Source organism: Panthera leo, chromosome A2 (genome assembly GCF_018350215.1).
Source record: "Panthera leo isolate Ple1 chromosome A2, P.leo_Ple1_pat1.1, whole genome shotgun sequence".
In the NCBI taxonomy this organism is placed as follows: domain Eukaryota; kingdom Metazoa; phylum Chordata; class Mammalia; order Carnivora; family Felidae; genus Panthera; species Panthera leo.
Window position 1 is genome coordinate 31215372 of NC_056680.1, and position 14144 is coordinate 31229515.

At 40.7% G+C, this 14144-nt stretch overlaps 1 protein-coding gene across 7 annotated transcripts in view; it reads left to right on the plus strand.

Annotated features, from left to right (window-relative positions):
• Positions 1–14144, plus strand: part of ATXN7 (ataxin 7) — a 141101-nt gene that overhangs the window by 98452 nt on the left and 28505 nt on the right. The window contains exon 1 of one of the 7 annotated variants that reach the window (XM_042929899.1): positions 7594–9436. The exons of the other annotated variants lie outside the window; for them this stretch is intronic. Coding sequence (XP_042785833.1) covers positions 9370–9436 — 67 coding nt within the window. The 5' untranslated portion in view covers positions 7594–9369. Of the gene's footprint in view, positions 1–7593; positions 9437–14144 lie in introns of those variants that run through there. 7 annotated transcript variants of the gene reach the window in all.

The following is a 14144-nucleotide window of genomic DNA, read 5'->3' on the forward strand; positions in this document are numbered from 1 at the left end:
GGCCCATCAAGTGCATAGTTCTATTCCCAGTTTACAAGTAAAACTCCTAAATTAAATTTCTTTCACATGGATAAAATGTACCAGGCCAGGTTTTCTGGCTACTCCTATCTATTTCTCTTGCTTGTAATAAGGATGTATAGAGTTAAAAGAAAATCTAGGGAAGGTGTAATGAATTCCACATGTCACAAAGCTATCATTAGTGACAGATGTCCTAGCTCAGGTAGAACTTTAAAGGTGGCGTAGAGTAGCTGGGTCAGCATCATAAACTCATTACCTCAGAGCATTCAGTAATTTGAAGACATAATGGTAGTAGGTAGATAATTGATTTAGCATAGTTGTTGGATTTCTCTTTGGCCTGTTCTACTTTTTTAATCCTAAATCCGTAGTACCTATCCAGAGCCAAGCGCCTCCTCTTTTTGTTCCAGCCCCTAACATTCTGTAGTTTCTTTAAAGAGAGTTGGTTGGCATATTTATTTCTGTAGTCAGTATAAAGATTGAAAGTTGTTGCCGAGCCAAAAATACTTGACTCTTTTGCTTGGGAGACATATGCCAGGCCTTTGTCCTGCAGTCAGAGCTGAGTCAGGGAAGGGAGCTAACCAGAGCAGGCACGTCACAATGTGAATGATGTCAAGGTGGACGTTAATTTAACTCTCCGTGGAAATTCGAAGTTGACCATTTGACCTAAACTTCATGTCACGGAAAATAATGTGATAAAAAATAAATGCAGTGAATTCAGTTTTTCTTTGCCACAAGCCAAATAGTGCTAATTAATCTTTTCATATAACTTCAGTAGCATCAAATAAAGGACCAGTTTGTCCCTAGGTAATAAATTTTATCTTTTTCCCTCAGTTATGTAATAAGTAGTATCTTTAAGAGTAGTATTTATGCCATTTGTAGGAGCAGCATTTAAACTTATACTTACAAAAATGTATTGATTTTTCCTCTTAATGAAATCTCTGTCTTTATTAATGTGCCTTTCCAGTTACTTTAAAAAAATAAATAAGTTGGCTGTGATATTATTCATGCATTTAACAAATACTTATAGACTACCTAATGTCTGTTGTAGGCGTTGCTCCCCCTGAACGAAGAAAACAGTGTCTCTCATGCAGCTTATATTCTGGTTAGGGAGGGTGGAGACAAAATCAAGTAACCTAAGATTACTTCATGTGGTGATAAATGCTGGGAATAATGTGACAGAGAATGATGACCCCTGGGCAAGACCCTTTAGATAAGGCTAGTCAAAGAAAGCTGCTCGAGTTGTTGATATTGAAGCTCACTGAGAAGAAGAGCCAGCCATTTGAAGATGTGGAGGACCATTGTTGACCACAGAGAAAACAGCAAGTGTAGATATGCTGAGATGGGCATGACAGGAAGACCAGTGAGGAGGTGGAGAAGCAGTGTGTCAGGAAATGAGGGGTCTGGGTTGAGGTTCCATAAAGGGGGGACTGGGGCCAGGTCGTCCTGGGCTCAGAGGCTCAGGACTGGACAATGCAGGCGATTCGAAGTTGCTGGAGGGTTTTGAGCAGGAAAGTGACTTGATCTCATTTATGGTTGCTCTGTGGGACACGGGCAGGAGTGGAAGAAGGGAGCCCAGTTGGTAGGCTGGGCTGTTCTGCCCTAGTCCAGTTGAGAGCTGGGTCGGGAGGAAAAGCTCAGATTAAGACTGTGGCAAAGGCTTCAAGCTGTCGCTGGAATTGCAGTCTGTGTGGAAGTAGAAAGCCAGCGGGGCCTGCCCATGGTCTGGGGATTAGCAACATGGGGGAAGCAGGACGACGGATGACTCATGGCAATTTTGGCTCAGGCGGCTGGATGAATTTACCTAGTTTACGGAGCAGGGGCTTGTTCTTTCAGTTTGTACGTGGGCTTTCTTTTTCTTTCTTTTTTAATGAGGTGTGCTGACCTGAATGAAGAACCTTGATGTATCATATTCAAGTCTTTAGGCATTTTCTAAATATTGTAGGGGTTGAAGATAATTATTGCAAAGATACCAAGCTTTGGGGTCATTTATTTTCCTTTGTTGTTGTTGTTTTGATAGAACAGTTACCTAGGCATAGGGGCCAGGAAACAGAAGGGGATGTGTACACTTTCCTGGGAGGGGAGTTCTCAAGTTCTCATTTGGGTAACAAAAACATACTGATTAACAAACAAAAACACATGCATTTGGGTTTGTTTTCATTACTAGGGTAGTAACATACCTTGTAAAAAAAAAAAAATAAGTATGAAAGAGGAGGATAAACATGAAATCAGAATGAATAAAGCTCCTCCATATTTTCAGGGCTGCAGTCTGGCATACACCCTGGGAAGGTTTCTAGTTCCTAGACTTATGTGGCTGCATGTTTCTTGTTTTCCCTCAGACACAGCCACATTAGATTTGTTACAGATTTACTTTTTTAACCTAATAATCTTATTTTTTCATGTTAATTCATATTACATTATTTCTTTCTTTTTAAAGACTGCCTATTATTCCATTCGCTAGTGTATTTAAACTAATGCCACCAGTTCTCTATTGATAGACATGTGGTTTTTCAGTGTTGCATTAGGACGGGCAGTGCTTTCAAGAACATTCTTTGGGAATGCCTGACAGTTATTTCACTGTATTGATTCTCCACACAGAGGCTGGTCAGAGCTGCCCTCCAGGTTAGTATTATGGTGATTTCATGAACTACTTCAACAGATCTGATTTGTGTCACCAGAATAAGACAGTGAAAATGTGAGTTTCTAGCAGCATCAATCAATCAATCAATAAAAATTGGCTATTTACCCGTGCTATTCTTGACTTGTCTACTATACATAGAAATCATTAGGTTGGCTGTGCTTCAGATTTTAAAGCTGATATTTCAGGATATAAAGCCACATTTTAGTTATATTTGCTAAAAGATGTTTATCCTGAGTCATTTCACGAGACTTAATTTGTATGGTTAGTAGTTAAGATACACACACACCTGCTTTTTCCACCCTGTTTAACTGTGGTCTTACATGTGACCAGAAGAGGGAGTTTTTATCACTTCGTGATGCTGTAACACCTGGCTGGGTGTCCCTGGCTGGGACACTTCCTCCCAGGCACGGGCTAGTCCAAGCCCATAAAACAAACTGGTTTGAGGCAAGGGAGCAGTGGCTAAATTTAGTTCTTTCCGTCCTCATTTCACATTGTATATATAGAAATCCCAGTCTTTGGGTTTACTTCTGCATTTTGCTATTAAGGCAGCAGTTCTCTGAACTTCAAAGAAATTTTATACCTTTTCCTCTTGTGTGTTTTGAAGTTTAAAAATAAAGAGAAAGGGGCGCCTGGGTGGCTCAGTCGGTTAAGCCTCCGACTTGGGCTCAGGTCCTGATCTCATGGTTTGTGGGTTCGAGCTCTGCCTCGGGCTCTGTGCTGACAGCTCGGAGCCTGGAGCCTGCTTCAGATTCTGTGTCTTCCTCTCCCTCTTCCTCTGCCTCTCCCCCACTCGTGCTCTGTCTCTGTCTCTAAAAAAATAAATAAAAATGTTAAAAAAAAAAAAAAAGGGAAAGATCAGGGAAGGTAACTATCTCAGTTTTAAAAGTTAAAATACAGTCAATAAGCCCCTAATCACACATGATAGAGCTCTTGATTTGGAATCTCCTAGAGTCAAAAATAAACTCTGGAATGAAATTTGTTTATTGCTTCTTATGCTTGATGTTTTTAAAAGATTGTTAGAATTGGTAATACTGGAGATTTGTAGTGAGCTTTAGAAAGTTAAAATATTGATGGGGCACCAGGGTGGCTCAGCCGGTTAAGCATCCGGCTCTTGGTTTTGGCTCAGGTCATCATCTCAAGGCTTTGTGGGTTCTGGCCCCTCGTCGGGCTCTGTAGCAGTGCAGAGCCTGCTTGGGATTCTCTCTCTCCCTCTCTTGCTGCCCCTCCCCCACTCATGCTGTCTCTGTCTCTCTCAAAATAAATTAAAAAAAAGAAAAAGAAAGTTAAAATATTGTTTCACCAGAGTGACTAACTGGCCTTTTTTCTATGTGATCCTTACTGTGCTTAGTTGTGCTACTTGAATCTCAGTCTGTTTAGCCAAACAAATGAAATGGGAGCCCTAATCAGAATATGCTTGTTTGATGTAATCGCAGAATTTCACATTGTCTAAATTTTTCTTCCTCTCACAGTGCATTTTTTAAGAACAAAAATTTGTTCCTTATGGAGTTTTTGAATAATGCATGAATATATTAAATATATAAACATTATGTATTTTTACATAGACAAATGTATTAATCTCAAATATGCTATTTTCAGTTCAGCCTACTTTTTTCTTGTTTCATTGGCTTTCTGCCTACCCACCTTTTCCAGCTGTAATAGTCTTCTGTCTACTGTTAAACCATCTATGTAACTTGGTACATTATTAGTACATAACTTAGTATATACATGCTTCTATATTTTTCTCATGCTAATAAATTTATTCAGGCCCATCTAATCCTTTCTTCGTAAGGACTTGTGGTCATAGTTTTACAGAAAATGGATTCTATGATGCACACTTCTGCTTCTTTTCTACTCAGCAATACCACGTGGGAATTTATTCACAGGCCAGGATAACACTATTCGCCCCATTTTAATGGTTGCTCACTATTCTAAGTTGTGGCTGTACAGTAGCTTCCTCATTGAAGTCCTCTGTGGACATACACGTATTTCCTCCTTTTTGCCTCCATGAACAAAAGAGCAGTAACCATCCTCCTACATATGTCCTTACCTATTTGTGGTTTTGTTTCTGTGGGATTAGTCTCAGGAAGGGATTCCTGGGTCAGAAAGCGTACTTCTATGCATTGTTAATAGCTGCTACTAGATTGTTTTCCCCAAAGGCTATCATCCTTTATATCTATTAGGTGTGCTTGAGAATATCACCACCAGGAGTATTCAGTTTCTAAAATTCAGTTTCTTTTTCTAAAGTGTCTTAAAGTGTTTCAGACACACAAACAAATGTAATTGATTGTGATCTAACTCTGAACTAAGTTTCTGAAACAAGTGCAAACTTTTTTACTATCAGTGTTAGCATGGATGTTCTGAGTTTGAGTAATATGTAACGATAGGATTTCAAGAGATCTTTCAAAACAAGTGATGATTTTAAAAAAATATATTGATTTAAGCAATCACAGGCAATTTTCCTGGCATCTGTGGGAAATTTCTATTCATCCTGCTTGGAATTTACCTTTGGGAGAAATCTAGGTCAGCTAGGCTGAGATCCCTTTCTGCAAAATGTATAGGCTCCTAGAAGATAACATTTTGGGGTGAATTTAATTGCAGGACTGATGATTTTAAGAATCTGTTTGTTTTATTTCTGATATCATTATCCTCCTTGCATTTGGCATGATTGGTCACCTTCTAACAGTGTTCACTTTGTGTATCAGATAATGACTGGACTGAGGTCAGACTGTGGTTAACACAAAGCCTATGTAAATCAGGCCATGAGGTTATACTTACTTTATTTCCCTGCCTTTGAACAATTTGAACAGTTGAAAAGGGATACACGCATGAAGTGTGGCGGAGCCCTGAAGAGCCGTCCACCGAAAGATCAGATGATGGCAGCCAGAGGAAGGCTGCTGCATGGTATTAACCCCCAAGGTGAATTATCCCCATTTAAACTTCATCTCCCACCTCTCCTAATCCGGCATGAGTACCTAATGAGCACTGGATAATAACATAGCAACATTTCTTGGTGAAGCTAATCTGATTCTGGATAGCAGGCTTCCAAGCCCACAGCTGAATGAATCGCTTGGTATTTCCAAGTTTGAAAATACTTTCTCCCCCTTTCAAGTGTTCCTTGGCAGCAGGTAAGGAATGTTAAAGCTCCTGTAAGTGCCAATTAAGGCCAATTATAACTTGCCCGGCCTGCTGAGACACTGAAGTGAAGTCAGTGGAGCCTTGTGGCTCCTGTAAACTGGAGAACTGGCTACCACCAGTGACAGGAGCACAGCCTTTACCAACTGCCAACAACTTGTTGGTTGCTGTGCTGAACACCACATGACACCTGCCGGCCTCTCAGGGATTTGATTTAGGAAATCCCAAGATTTGCTGGGGACATCACTAATTTCTGTAGCAGCAATCTCTTTCTCCCGTTCCTTCACATGATGCCCACCATCCAGTTTCTCCTTGATTCCAATCATAAAAGCTAACATTTATTGAGCACTGAAGATGTGCCAGTCCCTGTATCATGTACGTCACCTCTGACCCCTCACCACGGCCCAATAGGAGGAGGCAGTCTTAGCACGTCCCCAGAGAGGACACCGACCCTGAGGGACACAAGTATCTTGGCCAAGGCCGCACAACTGGAAGTGATGAGACTGCGGGCTAGCTGCCCCCTGAACCCAAGCCTTTGAGGCGCTGCCCTCCCTGGCTACTGCTGGTGTGTGTGTTTGCTGTGCGCAGACTAATTCACGGAAGAGTTTTGTCAGTTCAGGACTCCCTTTGTGCACCAGAATAAATGTGATGCCTGCACGCCATCCGCAACACCTCCGATACCTATAATTTTTAGTCTGTAAGGCATGGATATTATTCTACTAAAATGGTATTTTAGTCTCAGGCTTTTTTTAGTCTATAGTCTTTCATTTTTTTTTTTTTTTTTCATAAGAAGAAAGAAATGTGACCATGTCCCCATACCTAGACATTTAAACATGAGCCATCATTGGGAAACTTAATACCAAATAAGCTTCATTTGGATAGGATATTGGGAGATGGTTTGTAGAAAATAGTAATCATGCAGAGCTCCTGGGTGACTCAGTCGATTAAGCATCTAACTCTTGATCTCAGGGTCGTGAGTTCAAATCCCACTTTGGCCTCCACGCTGGGTGTGAAGCCTACTTAAAAAAAAGAAAAAGAAAAAATGAAAATAGTACTAATGCTGTTCAAGCAGAACAAAGTAGTATTTAATTAAGCATTTGCTTAACCATTTTACTCAGGGCATTCAGAGAGAAGAATGTGTGTGTTTGAAAAAGACAAGCTTTTGTGTATTTTTATATATTCTTATTGTACAAAGTTATATTTTCCTGGCTTACACTATCAGTCATCCCTTTTTGGATATAGGTCTTAAAAATTTAAGTTTAAATTGTTTCTCTCTTGTTTATGCAATTGACTGTTGAACAACATGGATTTGAGCTGTGCAGATTTTACCCATTTATCCGCAGATTTTTTTTCAATAAATGTAGTACAGTACCGTAAATGTACTTTTCTTTTCCTTATGGCTTTCTAAATAATGTCTTCTCTAGCTCATTTTAAGAATACAGTATTTAATACATATAACATTGAAAATATTAAGTAGTTTTATGTCAGTGGTAAGGCTTCTCACCAACTGTAGAATTTTAGTACTTAAGATTTTGGGGAGTCAAAAATTTAACAGATTTTTTCACCTGGTGGGGGGGGGCAGCAGTCAGTGCCCCTAACCCCGACATTGTTTAATGGTGAACCATATGTAAAATTAAAATATAGATATGTATTTGTAGCCATTAAGGATGTTTGCTGAGGGACACCGGGGTGGCTCAGGTCATGATCTCACGATTTGTGAGTTTGAGCCCTGTATCTGGCTCCACGCTGACAGTGCGGACCCTGCTTGGGATTCTCTCTCTCTCCCCGCCTCTCTGCCCCTCCCTGTGCTTGCTCTCTCACAAAATAAATAAAATAAACTTAAAAAAAAAAAAAAAAAAAGAACAAGGTTTGTTGCAATTCACCCTAGTTTTCACCAGGATTATAGAAAGATTTGATTATCAGAACTCGTGGATTGGCTGGGTTGTGTAATGATATTTTTTCCCCACAAAAGCGAACATTAGAAAGGCACGTATTTGTGCTGGGAGAAGAGCTAGGACTCTGGGGTCTGGCCTGACAGGTGCAGTGATGTGGAACGGCGGCTTCGTCTGAGAAAAGGCCCCTTATCTGTTTTGTCCTGTGACCAATGACATCAAGGAGATTCCTCAGCTGCCCCTTGGGAAGGGTGGGTGGGTGCAGACCTGTTGCAATCAAGTAGGATAGCAATGGAGTTTTTTCTTCTAGCTTAAGACCTTCAGTGAATTAATCTAAACTTATTTTTGCTAAGTAATTTTGAAAGATGTTTTCATCCTGTGCTTGATCTGCTGATGCCCCTTACCTGGTGTCCTCCTGGAGTCTTTTAAAGACCACTATAGCTTTGCATTGTGTGAATGTGATTATAAGAAGCCTGGAGGGGGGAGGGGAGTAGGTTTGAGAAAACCCTCTGGATCTTAATATTGTTGCCATGGTCAGGATCTGATTGCTTGCCATGAAAATAAAGCAGTGTGGCTATTACTCTTTTGTTTTAGAATAAATTTAGAATTTGTGTCTGCTCTAATAGAAACCATTTCCTACGCCTCACAACTCTTTCCCACCCCTTCCAGGCCAAATCTTTTCCACACATGTAATTCATGACTTCTTGCCAAATATTCTCTATGGGGTGATGGGATTCTGTAGAGGAATTTCCCCCCTCCTTTTGACATTTAAAAGTGTTCATTCTGAACTATCAGACATCTGAGTCTATTTATGTGTGCAGCCTTTATCATCATAAAACTCAGATCAGTTGGCCATTTTTTCCATGTCTATTTGACAGTAAGATTTGGGGATTGAGAGTAGGAGAATAGTTTTATGGGGAGTATAATAGGGTTGACATAGAGAAACAGACCAGGAAGACACTGTTTTTTATAAAGAGTCATTAGGGAGACAAGTTTTTGGATTAAAAGTATAAAAGGTCCTAGCTTTAGTCAGTCATCTAATGATTGAGCACCAGGCTTCAGACAGTCAGGTGTAAATTGTTCTGAAATAAGATGTATTTTACAAATATGCATAGAAAATTAGTTAAGATTTTTGTTACTAGATTTAAGAAAGGAAAGTAGACTTCAGAGTGACAAATTTTAGTTATTTTTAAGTATAGATCACGGGGAAATAAAATGTCGAAAAAGACTGCGACTCTTTGTAGAAATGCATTGACTTTAAAACTTTCCAGTTTATCGAGGCTTAAAATGTAGGCTGTATAATGAATCATATAAATTTTCCAATATACCTGGAAGCAGCAGTGTCCATTTTAAAGGTATTCAGAAAAATCAGGGTGTGAGTAAATTCGCATTTTAGGAGGTTAAATTTATAAATTCCATCTTCCCCCGTTTGGGCAAGTTGCCTTTCAAATAGAAGGATTAATTTACACCAGCCAGGACGCCTTGTATGACCATATTAGTTGAAATTAGACTCCACCCCTTGTTTTCTGTTGATCTGCCAGGACCTTTGTAATTCAAGTGCTTTTTACAGTAGTAGCAAATGTTACATAAGACCAAACATGGAGCATATTTGGAGTTGGTGGGCAGACCCAAGTCATGATGCAAGCTTGCAGTAGCAAGTGTGCAATGAAGCACAACCAGATTATGTGAATGGAAGGTGACAAGAAGCCTTTCCAGAACAGCCCTTCCTCCGCACGAGGGCTGAAAGCTCCACTGGGTAAGTTTTCCGAGGCAGTTTTCAGAGGCTGGGCTTGGCCCGGGGCCCGGTTGGGGATGAGCTTGCGGGAGGTGGGTTAGGTCTTTGCTAACATTACATGGAAGCAAGCAGAGCGGGAGGAGTTCGCGCAGGCCTCTTTCCTTCTGGCGTTTGGCCTCCCCTGCCAGCAGGCCCTAGGCTGTCTGTTGCTGGAGTGGCAGAGGGAGTGAGCTCTGCAGAGCTGGTGGGTCCGAGCGGGTAATCACAACAAGGGGGATTAGCTGCTGCAAGCCGTCCACAGGAGCCATTCTGAAATGTCATTTGAGTGATCTGGACAAAGTTCAAACGCAGACAGGAGTCTAGTTTGTTATTAACTCCAACAAAATGCTGAGGTTTGCACCGCACGGTTCCCGTATCTCAAAACAGGGAAAGCATTAGTTACGCCGCTCTCTAAAAATGGAGGAACGTTGTAACACGCTTTAACTGTTTGTTTTTTATCTCACTTGTGGTAAGTGAGGTTTTATGACAAGCAGTTCATAGTGTTTCCTGTCGAATGTGTTTGAAAGCTGTTTGGTCAGATACTTCAAATCCATAGCAAAGGTTCCAGCAGAACACTGTGTCAAGAGGAAGAACAACTTCAAGATACAAACAGTAGCCCTGGAAAGTCATTCAGTTACTTAAATTGAGTGTATAAAAATTTAATTACAGACTGACTGCCAGAAAGGACGACTTTTTTCAGTTGTGTTATCAAGGTAGCCGGTACAGCCAAGCTGATTGTTTTGAGCTCTGTTGGGAGGCTCTTCTCCAAGTTGCCCTGTCTCGTGCTTCTGTCGGTAAGCAGGGAGTGAGGTGACAGTTGAGTTCTTTACTTTTCACTGGATTCACATTTCATGGCTTCTGCAGTAATGAGCTTGACCGGATAGTTTTAATTGAGGTTAAAATTTACCAGTTTGAAGGACTGTAAACAGATCTTAAACCTTTAACCAAATTGCTGTTAATTCCCTAGAATTTATCTTTTTTAAACTCTCTTTTGTCAGGCAGTTTTAGTTTTGCTCTTTGTAGTTTCGTTTTTGAATATTGGGTTTTTTTTGTTTTTTTTGTTTTTTTTTTTTGAATATTGCTTTTGATGTTCATTAGTTGACAGCCCCAACCTATAGGTGGGGCAGATACTGTGTTTCTCTTTTTGGGGAGCATTGCGGGCAGAGGTGGGGGTGGGGGGGAACAAACCTATGCTACAAACTCATTGAAAACATTGGCATTGTTAGGTAATGAATCATCCGTTCCTTATTAAACAGGGTGCTTAATGAAGAAGGCATTTTGGACTGCGTTCTGAGTTTGAGGTTTTTGGTGTTCCTGTGTTCACTGTCTCCTTCCCTCCCCCATCCAAAATAAAGTGAAATTAAAAGGATACCGAATTAGCAGGGACTAGCGATAAGAATGTGACTTCGACTCGATGCAGCACTTTGCAGTAGGTGATGCCGTCGTTCCTTTGCACCTTGGACTTGCTACTCTTTTTTGGCCTGGGAAGACCATGTTCCCTGTGGGGGTTCCTGCACAGCAGTTTTCATTTTTAAAAACACACCAAACAAAAACAATGAAAAAGAGAACTCGAATTTGACTTTTACCGGTTTCCTTTAATTCTGTCTTTCCTACGTGTGTATGTGTGAGTGTGTGTGTAAAATTTGGATTGCAGTGGTAAAGGCATCCTTTTTTTTTTTTTTTTTTAATTCCTTTTTGCATTTTGATATAGCTTTGTGTCTTTCATTTGGGTAAAACTGTGACCAAGGCCCAACATGTGACTAGAGAGAAGTTTGTGGAAGGACTGAGTATATTGATGCCTGAACCACACATGCTCTATAACAAATTTTGGGAGATTAAACTTCTAATGTTAGATCACTGAACTGTAGGATGCTTCATTCCCTAACCAGTGGAGGATTAAATCAGAAGTAACTAGAGACTGGTCGATTTTTGGTTTTGGCTCTTTTTTCTTTTCACATGCCGATACCGGAGAAACACAAACATTTCAAGTCATTGATGGAGTGGGAGGGAGACGGGAATGAATTCGGCGACAGTGTTGTGCACATCACTCGGTGAGATCATGTTTGTTTCAGGCAGGGTGGTTGCTTGCTATACTCTGCCAGCATCCTTTGGGTAACACTGTGCTTCCTGAGCACAGCAGAGAGAGGTCCTTAGGGCTGTTAGCAAAGTAGAAGTGTCAGCCAGCATGCCATTCGTTGCATGATAGCCCATAGTCAGAAATGGTGGCAGAAAATTAGAGTTTGGTGGCTGCGTTTCGCTCAAGGTAGAAGCTGCCTTTTCCCCAAAGGTGCTTTCACTGAAAACATCTTTGTGTGCCTGTTTGAGATCATGATGATAACCCGCAGTTCAGAGTCTGTACCTTGAACAGGGTTGCGAGAGCATAGGAAGGGCCCCATTAAGGAAATGAACTGATCATTCCGACCATTCACTCTTCCTTAAAACAAGCTTTCTTATGACGGTGATTATGAAGAAATGATGCTTCACACTCACGACCAAGGTGATCTCTGGTGTACCTACCCTTCAGCACCTCTTCTTTTTTCTCTATCATTTCATCTACTTTAATAAAAAAAACTTGGATTTTTAAAAAGCCATTTTAGCAGTGTTTGCAAAAGCCACAAGTTAAGATGGCAGGGGAGGAGGACCCCCAGATATTCAGTAAGTTTTTCATATTTCTCACTTGAAAGCAAAGTACGGAAAGAACAGTCCCCACGGGAAGAATTCCTGGCAAGAGGATTATTTGAAGTTGCCATATTTCTGCTCCCTTCTTAGCAACATTATTTACAATCCATTCACGCCTGTCCCTTCCCCCACTGGAGTCCGAGTCGTTCTCCCTTGTAATCTGCCCTTTGTGATCTGTTCTCTTTCATGCCGCTAGTGTGAATGGGGATGCTGCAGGGCGCACCCTGCCCAGAGACGTGGAAGTGCCAGGAGACCCGGAATACTTTTCGTGGGGCTTTTATTTTCATCATAAAGCACTGGCTTGAAGAGCTTGATAATTTGATTATAGACCTTTGGTGAAAAGTTGTTTCAAGTAGCCCAAGTGCTGTAAATGACTCTCTTTTCTGCACTTTCCCCTTATGTTTTAATTTAAAAGCACCTCTGCATTAGGGGGAGGAGAAATGCATTTGGCAGAAGTCGCAGTTGGAGACTAATTTGTTAGGGCAGCCAGTGTTGAAATCATCCTTTTCAATTAAATCTCTCTAGTGGAAATGATGCTGAGTGCTTTGTGGTAAAGAGTTTTTCTTCCTCACTGTTTTTCATTGCTGTTTGTAACCCACCTAAGCATGCTTTTCTGAGGCTGCCTCCCAGCTCCAATTTTGGCTAATTGTCCTTTGAGGCACTGCCTGTCAGAGGTCAGTTTGGGATTCCCCAATGTGATATTTGAATGTTACAGAGACAGTCTTCGTCCGTTGGGTGTTTTTTAGCATTAGACTACACCAGGCTCTCTCTGGAGTAGTCTAATCAAGTGTCCAGGGACCCTAAAGAAGTTGGATCAAAGAAAAAGCAGATCTGGGTTAAAGAGAAACTGTGAGGACAGGGAGTAGGGTAGGAACACGTTTGCTGGTCAGACACACGCGGGTGCCTTTACATAAGAAGAAGGAAGTTTACAGGGAAAAGCTGACAGTGGAAGTAGTGAGCACATCATTAATGCTTCATGTCCATGGTGTGAATTTACATGGTATGCCAGTTTTGTTTTGTTTTTTAATAATTATTAGGAAAAAAACAGAAGTACTTTGTCAAACCGAAGTCACGGCTTCACAGAAATTGCTGAGGGTAATGCTAAATTAGATATGCCTAGTCAGTCACTGAATTTTGAAGAATATATTAAGTAAATAATAGTCTAGGTAAGGTGCAGAAACGACGAAAGATCTGGAATGGGATTCAGCTTTGAAGGTCAAAAGTCTTAGGGAAAACACTGATGTGCAAAGTAGATGTGGAAGGAAGACGCTCTGAGAGTTGAAAAATATATATGTAGTCTTCCTTTATAGTTTCCTGACCTTAGATGTTTTTATAGGGGTCATCTTTAAGAAAGACCGCTAATGCCAGCTGACCCTTCAGGAGTTGTGTTGGCAGCCCGAAAGTGCACTTATGACAGTTTGGGTTAATTGGGAGCTGGCAGTATAACATTCAGTTATTTTTCAATCTGGATATCAAAATAAGCAATTTAATAAATTCTGTGAAGGGCCTGCTTAAATGAATGACCCTAACTTTCTAAACTGAACCTTTTGTTACATGCAGGGATTACTTGCTATGCCTGGCCAAATAATCCATATGCGTGCATTTAACGTTTTATAGCCATGTGTGAGCTTGATTATTTAAAACAAACAGACAAACCCCTTATTTTAAAAGGGAGCAATTCTAGAGTATTAGTGGGATGGGACTGTCAAAGACCCCATGAAATCATACATTCCTTAAAGTGTGGATTGATATTTTTCATAAGGCCATTGCATACAGAGTACACACTCTTTTTAACCTTACCTGACCAGATCTGTCCAAAAGGGTGAGTTTCATTTAGAGATAAGTTGGTGAGTTTTAGGAATCATTTCTTCAATAATCTGCCTAAAATATCCGCCTTTGGATCCATAAGCTGAATTTGAGACCTTCCCTTCATTCCGTTCCATCACCTGCATTTCCTCCTGAATATGACTCGTTTCCATCAGGAAAATGAACCAAATTTTTATTTTCAAAA